Raw genomic sequence first — 10,784 nt, 5'->3', positions numbered from 1 at the left:
CTAGGACCCTTAATCTGAATTCTTTTTCTGACATGTTTCATGCCTCTGTTTCACTTAGCTGTTTTTCTGGTGAGTCCTCCTCTTCTTTCCTTTGGGGGTTTCTTTGTCTACTCATGTTTGATCTCACCGACAGATCTAGATGTTGAGTCCTTTAGGGGATGCTCCTTGGGTGGCTGTGGCTCCTTGGGCTGCAGTTGCTCCTCGGGCGGTTGTGGTAGCAGTTGCTCCTCAGTTGGCAGCAGCTCCTCTGGTGGGTGCTGTTCACAGCCGTGGTGGCTCCTCTGGCTGGTGGGGGGGGGCTTCTGTTCCTCAGACAGAGGGTATGCTGATCCCGAGGCTGCTGTTCCATGGATGGGGGCGGGCTACACACACAGCTGCTACTCCTTGAACTGGGGCGGACTGCTCACATGGCTGCTGTCCCTTGAATGAGGGCTGGCTGCACACTGCTGTTGTTTCTCTGATGTGGTGGGCTGCTTGTGGGGCTACTGCTCCTTGGACTTGGACAGGTTGATTGCAAGTCTGCTGCACCTCAAATGGGGGTGGGCTGCTTGCACGGCTGCTGCTCTTTGGACGGAAGTGAGCTGCACGTGTCGCTGCTCCTCCTCTCCAGGTGTCTAGTTATGTGGCTTACTTTCTAGCACTTTAGCCAGACAGGATAAAATTCACCTTAACTAGACATGACTCAAGGGGAACAAAGCATGAATGTACTCACGACACCAATAACCCCAATATAAGTGACCACCTTAGAAAAGAGAATTAGGGGAGAGAAAAGAGAGTACAAATGATATCTAAGAGAGATAGAAAAAAGAAAAAAAAAGATAAGAGAGAAAAGAAAAAGGAGAAATATATATATATATATATATATATATATATATATATAGAGAGAGAGAGAGAGAGAGAGAGAGAGAGAGAGAGAGAGAAAACACCACAGAACCGATAGATAAACTAAACAAATACAAACACCAAACACCCAGTAAAGAGGGTGGGGGCAGAATCTGTAGAGGCTGAGCTGATATACAGGAAGTTAAGTTAAGAATTGGATAACTATGGGGAGGATCTCACTTCAGTATAGCGCAGGTAGAAAAGGGATGAGTGGATAAGAAGAGACAGAAAGGGAACAAAATAATATATTTACAAAAAAAAATTGATTTAAAAAATGGTATAAAATAGAAAATAACAAGTAAAAATATAAAATTGAATGATGAAAAACTAATGTGAAAAGAAGTAGAAAATAAAGCAACAAACAAAAAAGGAGAACAAAGAAAAAAGCAAAAAAGAGCAACAAACAAAAAAAGGGAAACAAAGAAAAAAGCAAATAAAAAAAGAGCTAATAAAATAATAATAAAAAAATAAAAATGAAAAATTGAAATGTCATTCCTTTTGCTGGCTTAAGATCCCAGTTTTCTGGAGTGTCTGTGATTTTTTTTTTTCTGTTGCTGGGACTGAAGGCTCCTCTATAGGCCAGACCCTGTTAACTCCCAGGGACTAATCAGATTTCTTTAATCCTTCATACCATTCAGGGTGAAATCTGGGTGTGGCTGTATTCCTTGCCTGGGGGCTGGAGGGAGGAGTTATATCCTCAGGAGAAAATGGCTGCCCACATCCTGGGCTCAGGCGTGACTCAGCACTCAATTTGCTGCCACGTCTCCTGGACCCCTTTCTCTCCCCAGCCTCTTCCCAGATTCCACTCATCCGCACCTCCTCCTGCTCCTCAGCACGGGTGAGTGTCTGTATCTGAAATGTCCTATGAACAGGGTTCAGTGAAAATAAACAAACAAATGCCAGCCGCAGAAATGAGGAAGACTGAGTCTCTGTAAGCTCCTCTCTTACCGGCACTGCATGGTCTGGTCAGTGCTTCAGGCTGCCCCCTTTAGGCTCAGTCCTCCGTACTTATGGAACCCAGATCTCAAATACCCTGGCGCCAACAGTCTTTCAGATTTCCTTTCCCCAGTCAGGGGCTGTGCCTGTGCCAAGGGATGCGGCTGGGTGCTACGTGGTTTCCCTCTGACCCTCTGGGCTCAGAGATCTGGCAAACTTTCCTGCCCAGGTCCCTGGTTTTTACCTTTCCAGGGGAACTCTGCCCTTTCCGGCTGCAAACTGTCTCACCAGCTGAGTATACTTTGCCAATTCGGGGGTGGATGTTATCTGTTTCAGCTGCTCATTCTATTTTTTCTGGGACAAGCCTTGGGACACGTCTGCCTATTCCGCCGCCATCTTCGAAGTTCTGGGTTCAATTTTTATATAAAAATTAGGACATGTGTAAAGGTGTATGGATTTATAATAATGGGGGGGGGCATTTCAATATGGTGGCAGAGTAGGTAGATCTTTCTTGCACCTCCTCCCAGAACCAAACTGGAAATAAAGCTAAATTGGGGAACATTCACCCTGAATTACCAACTGAAGACTAGCTGAAGAGACTTTTTAAACAAGGAAGGGCACAAACCACCTTGAGGCTGCACCTATATAACAGCTCACATGACGTGGTCAGGGTTGAGCCTCACAATCAGCTAGCCTGAGGGGAGATCCCACCCACGAATGGGACAAAAACAATCAAGATCCAATTACAACAGGAGGGCCCAAATAAACCACACAAGGGACATTCCTAGAGCATCCAGCTCAGGAGAGCAAAGAGACTGCACCAATGGGTCCACAAGACACTTACTACATGTCACCCTACAAAGACTGGGATTCATAACAGTTCTATCTAATAAATAGAAATAAATACAAAGAGACAGCTAAAATGGGGAGACAAAAAAACAATGCCCAAATGAAAGAAAAGGTGGAATCTCCAGAAAAAGAGCTTGATGAAATGGAGGCAAGTAATTTATCAGATGTAGAGTTCAGAGTAATGGTTATAAGGATGCTCAAGGAACTTAATGAGAACTACAAGAAACTTAATGGGAGCTATAAAGAACTTAGTGGGAACTACATAAGCATGAAACAGGAAATAGAAGCCATGAATATGAACCAGTCAGAAATGAAGAATACCGTATCTGACATTGGAATACACTAAAAGGAATTAAAAAGTAGGCTGGTTGAAGCAGAGTTGTGAATCAGTGATTTGGAAGACAAGGTAGAAAAAAAAAAACCATCCAATCAGAGCAACAAAAAGAAAAATAATAAGGATAGTTTAAGGGAACTTTGGGATATGAAACATAGGAATATCCACATTATATGGGTATCAAACGGAAAAGAAAATGAGCAAGGGATAGAAACCCACTTGAAGAAATAATGACAGAAAACTTTCCTAACCTGGTGAAGAAAAAAGTCACACAAGTTCAGGAAGCACAGAGAATCCTATTCAAGTTGAACCCAAAGAGGCCTACACCAAGACACATCATAATTAAAATAGCAAAGGCTAAAGACAAAAAGAGAATCTTAAAGGCATCAAGAGAGAAACAGTTCTCTCTTGAAGGAGTTCCCAAAAATCTGTCAGCTTATTTTTCAACACAAATACTTCAGGCTAGAAGAGATTGTCATGAAGTATTCAAAGTAATGAAAAGTATGGACCTGAAACCAAGACTACTCTATCCAAAAGTCTATCATTTAAAATTGAAAGTAAAATAAAGAGCTTTCAGGACAAACACACAAAAAAGCTAAAGGAATGTATTACCACCAAACCACAATTGCAAGAAATATTAAAGGGACTGCTTTAAGAAGATGAAGAAATAGAGAGAGAGAGAGAGAAACATATGTATAAAGAAAAAATGGCAATAAATAAGTATCTATCAATAATAACCTTAAGTATAAATGAATTAAATGCTCCAATCAAAAGACATGGAGTATCTGAATGGATAATAAACATTACCTAAATATATGGTGTCTACAAGAGACCAACTTCAGAAGAACAGATTCATACAGACTAAAAGTGAAGTGATGGAAAAAAATACTTAATGCAAAAATGGAAACAAAAAAAAATATCTGGGGTAGCAATACTTATATCTGACAAGTGAAGGCCATGAAAGAGACTTCTAAATGAAGACCAAAAAAGGGACAAAAAAGGTCACTACATAATACTAAAGGGATCGATCCAACAAGAGGACATAACCTTGTAAACATGTGTGTGTGTGTGTGTGTGTGTGTGTGTGTGTGTGTGTGTGTGTATAAATTTGTGGTTGATTTTAAGGGAGAGATTGGCAGTCATAGTAGGGGACTTTATCACTCTACTATCATCACTAGATAGACCAAAAAAAAAAAAAATCAACAAGGAAGTAGTGACCTTAAATGACACAGTAGACCACATAGATTTAATTGATATTTAGAGAACATTTCATCCCAAAGCAGCATAATATACATTCTTCTTAAGTTCATATGGACCATTCTCAAAGATAGACTACATGTTAGGACACCAAATAAGTCTTAACAAATTCAAGAAGATTGAAATCATACCAAGCATCTCCTCAGACCACAATGGCATGACACTAGAAATCAACTACAATAAAAAACTCAAAAACACTTACACACATGGAGGCTAAATAGCTTGTTATTAAACAATTAATGGATTACCAAAGAAATCAACAAGAAACAAACATTAGCTTGAAATAAATGAAAATGAACACACAATAACCCAAAATCTATGGGGCACAGTGAAAGCAGGTCTGAGAGGGACATTTATAGCATTACAGATCTACCTAAAGAAACAAGAAAAATCTTAAATAAACAATCTAACCTTACACCTAAAATAACTTGAGAAAGAACAATGAGAAAAGCTCAGAGTAATCAGATGAAAGGAAATAATAAAGATCACAGTGGAAATAAATGACATAGAGTCTAAAAATATATATATACAAAAGATCAATGAAACCAAGAGTTGGTTCTTTGAAAAGATAAACAAGATTGATGAACCTTTAGTCAGACCCACCAAGAAACAAAGAGTGAGGACCAATATAAATAAAATCATAGCCGAAACCGGTTTGGCTCAGTGGATAGAGCGTCAGCCTGCGGACTGAAGGGTCCCAGGTTCGATTCCGGTCAGGGGCATGTGCCTGGGTTGCAGGCACTTCCCATTGGGGGATGTGCAGGAGGCAGCTGATCGATGTTTCTTTCTCATCGATGTTTCTAACTCTCTATCCCTCTCCCTTCCTCTCTGTAAAAAATCAATAAAATATATTTTTTAAAAAATTTTAAAAAAATCATAAGTGAAAGAGGTGAAGTAACAACTGACATCACAGAAATACAAAGGATTGTAAGAAAATACTATGAACAACTACATGCCAACAAATTGGACACCCTGGGTGAAATGGAGAAATTCCTGGAAATCTGTAATCTTCCAAACTTAATCAGGAAGACTCAGAAAATTTGAATAGGCCAATAACAACTAATGATATTGAAGCAGTAATAGAAAAACTCCCAGCAAACAAACACCCTGGACTGGATGGCTTCATAGGTGAATTTTACTAAACATTCAAAGAAGAACTAACACCTATCCTCCTCAAACTATTCAAAAACTGCAAGAGGAAGGAAGACTTCCAAACTCTTTTTTACAAGGCCAGCATTTTCCACCTTCTAAAACCGGATCATGACACTACAAAGAAAGAAAATTATAGGCCACCCAGCTGGTGTAGCTCAGTAGTTGCGCGTCAACCCAGGAACCAAGAGGCCACCGGTTCGAGGTTGCAGGCTCAATACCTTGTAGGGGATGTTCAGAAGGCAGCTGATTGATGATGTTTCTCTCTCATCAATGTTTCTATCTCTCTATCAAAAAAGTCAATAAAACATATTTTTAACAAAAAAAAAAGAAAAGAAAATTATAGGCCAATATCCCAAATGAACATAGATGCTAAAATTCTCAACAAAATATTAACAAACCAGATCCCGCAATACATTAAAAAGATCATACCCTAAGAATTAGTGGTATTTATTCTGGGGATGAAAAGCTGGTACAATTTCAGCAAATCAATAAATGTAATAAATCACATAAACAAAATGAAAGATAAAAATTACGTGATCATATCAATAGATGCAGAAAAAGCGTTCGATAAAATCCAGCACCCTTTTCTGATAAAAACTCTTGGCAAGGTGAGAATTGAGGGATCATAACTCAACATAATAAAGGCCATATATGAAAAACCTACAGCCAATATCATAGTCCATGGCAAAAACTAAAAGTATTTCCTTTAAGATCAGGAACAAGACAGGAATGTCCATTTTCACCACTCTTATTCAACAAAGTACTGGAAGTCTTAGTCATAGTGATCAGACAAGAAGAAAAAATAAAAGGCATCTAAATTGGAAAGGAGGAAGTAAAACTGGCATCATTCACTGATGACATGATATTGTACATAGACAACCCTAAAGACTCCATCAAAAAACTACTCAATCTAATAAATTAATTCAGTAAAGTAGCAAGATACAAAATCAATATCCAGAAATTGGTGGCATTTTAATACACCAATAACAAGCTCTCAGAAAGAGAAACTAAGAAAACACCCCATTTACTATTGCAACAAAAAAAATAAGGTACCTAGGACTAAACTTAACCATGCAGGTAAAAGACCTGTACTTGGAAAACTATAGGACATTGAAGAAAGACATAGAGGAAGATGCAAACAAGTGGAAGCATATACCATGTTCATGGCTTGGAAGACTTAACATCAGTAAAATGTCCATCTTATCCAAAGCAATCTACAGTTTCAATGCAATTCCAATTAAAATACCAATGGCATATTTCACAGATCTAAAACAATTATTCCAAAATTTTATATGGAACGAAAAAAGACCCAAAGAGTCTCAGCAATCTTGAGAAAGAAAGACAAAGTTGGAGGGATCACAATACTAGATACCAAACTCTACTACAAAGCCACTGTAAGCTAAAAGAGCCTGGTCCTGGTACAAGAACAGGCAATACATCAATGGAACAGAACAGAGAGCCCAGAAATCAACCCATGTCTTTATGGTCAATTAATATTTGACAAAGGAGGCAAGAGTGTACAAGGAAGTAAAAACAGTCTTTTTAATAAATGATGTTGGTAAAATTTGACATGCAAATAAATGAAACTAGACCACTAACTTACACCATACACAAGAAAGTCAAAATGGATAAAAGGCTTACATATAAGTTGCAAAAGATCTAGAAGAAAACATAAGCTGTAAAATCTCAGGCATCTCTCAGAGCATTATTTTTGCCAGTATGTGTCCAAGGGCAAGGGAAACACAGGAAAAAAGAAACAAATGGGACTACATCAAACTAAAAAGCTTCTGCACAGCACAAGAAACCATCAACAAAACAAAAAGGAAACCCACCGTAAGGGAGAACATATTTGCCAATGATTCCTCTGATAAGGGGTTAATCTTCAATATATATAAAGAATTAATATGACTCAACACCAGGAAGACAAACAATCCAATTTAAAAATGGGCAAAGGACCTGAATAGATACTTCGCCAAAGAGGACATAGAGATGGCCAATAGGCATATGAAAAAATGTTCAAGGTACTAATCACCAGGGAGATATAAATTAAGATAACAATGAGATAACACCTCACACCTGCCAGGATGGCTGCTATCAAGAAATCAATAAATAAGTGCTGGCAAGAATGTGGAGAAAGTGGAATGCTAGTGCACTCTTAGTGGGAATGCAGACTGGTGCAGCCACTGTGGAAAACAGTATGGAGTTAACTCAAAAAATCAGAAAGAATGTACGCAACCCTATGTTCATAGCAGCATTATTTACAGTAGTCAAGATCTGGAAATAGCCCAAGTGCCCATCTATAAGTGAGTGGATTAAAATGCTGTTATACATTTACAGAAGAGAATACTATGCTGCTGTAAAAAAGAAGGAACTCTTACCCTTTGCACCAGCATGAATGGACCTGGAGATTATTATGCTAAGTCAGTGGTTCTCAACCTGTGGGTCGCGACCCTTTTGGGGGTTGAACTACCCTTTCACAGGGGTCGCCTAAGACCATCGGAAAACACATATATAATTACATATTGTTTTTGTGATTAATCACTATGCTTTAATTATGTTCAATTTGTAACAATGAAAATACATCCTGCATATCAGATATTTACATTATGATTCATAACAGTAGCAAAATTACAGTTATGAAGTAGCAACAAAAATAATTTTATGGTTGGGGGTCACCACAACATGAGGAACTGTATGTATTAAAGGGTTGCGGCATTAGGAAGGTTGAGAACCACTGTGCTAAGTGAAATAAGCCAGTCAGAGACAAATACCAAATTATCTCACCAATATGTGGAATCTAATGAACAAAAGAAACTGATGAACAAAATAGAACCAGAGGAATGGATACATGGAACAGACTGACAAATGAGGGGAGTGGGGTGGGGGGGAACGAATAAAGGAAAGTGAAGGGATTAGCTAAAGAACATATATGCACGGCCCATGGACACAGACAATAGCTTGGGGAGGGCTAAGGTGGGCGGGGTGGAGGTGGTCAAAAGGGGGGAAATGGAGGTCATCTATTAAACTTTTTTAAAAAGATTAAATTTTAAATTAGAACTTCTTATACTTTGATGTCAGTCCTTATAAAACTAATATTCAGAAGTTAGAGAGAGCCAGAGAACAATGAGAAACCATAAATAACATTTTGATCACAATATAATGCCACATAGATTTTAGATATGTGTTAAAAACAAGTTATCAAATTATTAGAAAATAAAATAATTTTTTTGAAATTTCAGAAATTTCCGTTCAACATGAAGGTCATACCAATTCTATAATGTATATAATGTGGTGTTATGAACTCTTGCAATTAATGAGTTTTTAAAAACACACTTGCAAGCTACTTTGAGAACAATGTTATTTCAGTGAGTGGAAGTGATATACATTCTTTAATACATGTATTGAGGAGTTTAAGAACAAATGTAGTTGGATTTTTCTAAATAGTACTTGCAAGCTCTGTTGTGCACAATGTATTTCAGTGATTGGAAGGGATATCTATTCTGGACTACATATTGGGTAGTGTTTAAGAACATTTAAAACAAGCATGTTTCAAACAAAGCTACTTGCCCACGACCCGACGGTGCGCCCGCCCCGGATGCGCGCCCGTGCTGGTTCTCGCTGACCCGCGCAGAAGGCATGGCGAACCAGGTGATCAAGTGCAAGGCAGCGGTTGCCTGGGAGGCCGGAAAGCCTCTCTCCATCGAGGAGGTAGAGGTGGCACCCCCAAAGGCTCATGAAGTTCGAATTAAGATTATTGCCACTGCTGTGTGCCACACTGATGCCTACACCCTGAGTGGGGCTGATCCTGAAGGGAGTTTCCCAGTGATCTTGGGACACGAAGGTGCTGGAATTGTGGAAAGTGTTGGCGTAGGAGTTACTAAGCTAAAAGCAGGTGATACTGTCATCCCGCTTTACATCCCTCAATGTGGAGAATGCAAATTTTGTCTAAATCCTAAAACAAACCTTTGCCAGAAAATAAGAGTCACTCAAGGATTAATGCCAGATGGCACTAGCAGATTTACTTGCAAAGGAAAGAAAATTTTACATTACATGGGAACCAGTACGTTCTCTGAATACACAGTTGTGGCTGACATCTCACTTGCTAAAATTGATCCTTTTGCACCTTTGGATAAAGTCTGCCTCCTGGGTTGTGGCATTTCCACTGGCTATGGTGCTGCTGTGAACACTGTCAAGGTGTAGCCTGGCTCTACTTGTGCCGTCTTTGGCCTCGGAGGAGTTGGATTGGCGGTTATCATGGGCTGTGAGGTGGAGGGTGCATCCCGGATCATTGGTGTGGATATCAATAAAGATAAATTTGCAAGGGCCAAGGAGTTTGGAGCCTGTGAATGTATCAGCCCCCAGGACTTCAGTAAGCCCATCCAGGAAGTGCTCGTTGAGATGACCGATGGGGGAGTAGACTACTCCTTTGAGTGTATTGGTAACGTGAAAGTCATGAGAGCCGCGCTGGAGGCCTGCCACAAAGGCTGGGGCGTCAGCGTGGTGGTAGGAGTCGCTGCTGCCGGTGAAGAGATCGCCACTCGGCCCTTCCAGCTTGTCACAGGACGCACATGGAAAGGCACCGCCTTCGGAGGATGGAAGAGTGTAGAAAGTGTCCCAAAGTTGGTGTCTGAATATATGTCCAAAAAGATAAAAGTTGATGAATTTGTGACCCACAATCTGTCTTTTGATGAAATTAACAAAGCCTTTGAACTGCTGCATGCAGGGAAGAGCATCCGGACTGTTGTGAAGTTTTAAATTCAAAAAAAAGAAAATGTGTCCATCCTTATAACTGAATCATGTGAGCTGATTGGAGCAGCCAGACAAGCTGGGAGAAGCTCTTACAAGTTCACAGCCTCTTAGATGTTCGGTAACCTACTCTAGGGAATAATGTTTTCTGTATAATTAATACCTCTAATCAAGGGGAAGGCTAATACAGTCATAAACCTGTTTTCTGGACTCTCCTTATGAATAATTGTTAGCTCATTAAGGAATTTTTTAACAAAATTAAAGTAATTTCTGCATATTAAAAAAAAAACAAAGCTACTTGGAAGCTGCATTTAGTATAATGTTATTTTAGGGAATGGAGGTGATACTCATTCTCTAATGCATGTAATGAAGTATTTAAGAACACTTCTAATAAGTGTTTAAAAACATTTGTAATGAAGATATTTCTATAAGCACTATGTGCAAATTGTGTTCAGACCAGTTATATTACTAAATAAAAATAATTCCTATTTTGTTATGCATGTAATGAAGTGTTTAAGAATGCTTGTAATAAAGCTGTTTCTAATAACTTTGATGCAAAATACATTCAGAATAGTTTTAAATCTGTACATGGAAATGGGCCCAATTGTGTAATGCATGAAGTGATTAA

At 39.1% G+C, this 10,784-nt stretch overlaps 1 protein-coding gene across 1 annotated transcript; it reads left to right on the top strand.

Moving 5' to 3' along the window:
* Window positions 1–8,996: 8,996 nt before the first annotated feature.
* On the top strand, window positions 8,997–10,276 carry LOC118675240 (alcohol dehydrogenase class-3-like). Its single transcript, XM_036347597.1, is given in 1 exon segment — window positions 8,997–10,276. A coding segment is annotated over 1 exon segment (1,119 nt). The 5' UTR covers window positions 8,997–9,046; the 3' UTR covers window positions 10,166–10,276.
* The last annotated feature ends 508 nt before the right edge of the window (window positions 10,277–10,784 follow it).

Source organism: Myotis myotis, unplaced genomic scaffold, assembly GCF_014108235.1.
Source record: "Myotis myotis isolate mMyoMyo1 unplaced genomic scaffold, mMyoMyo1.p scaffold_m19_p_1, whole genome shotgun sequence".
NCBI classification, from domain to species: Eukaryota; Metazoa; Chordata; class Mammalia; order Chiroptera; family Vespertilionidae; genus Myotis; species Myotis myotis.
This window is presented reverse-complemented; position numbering and strand designations above follow the sequence as displayed.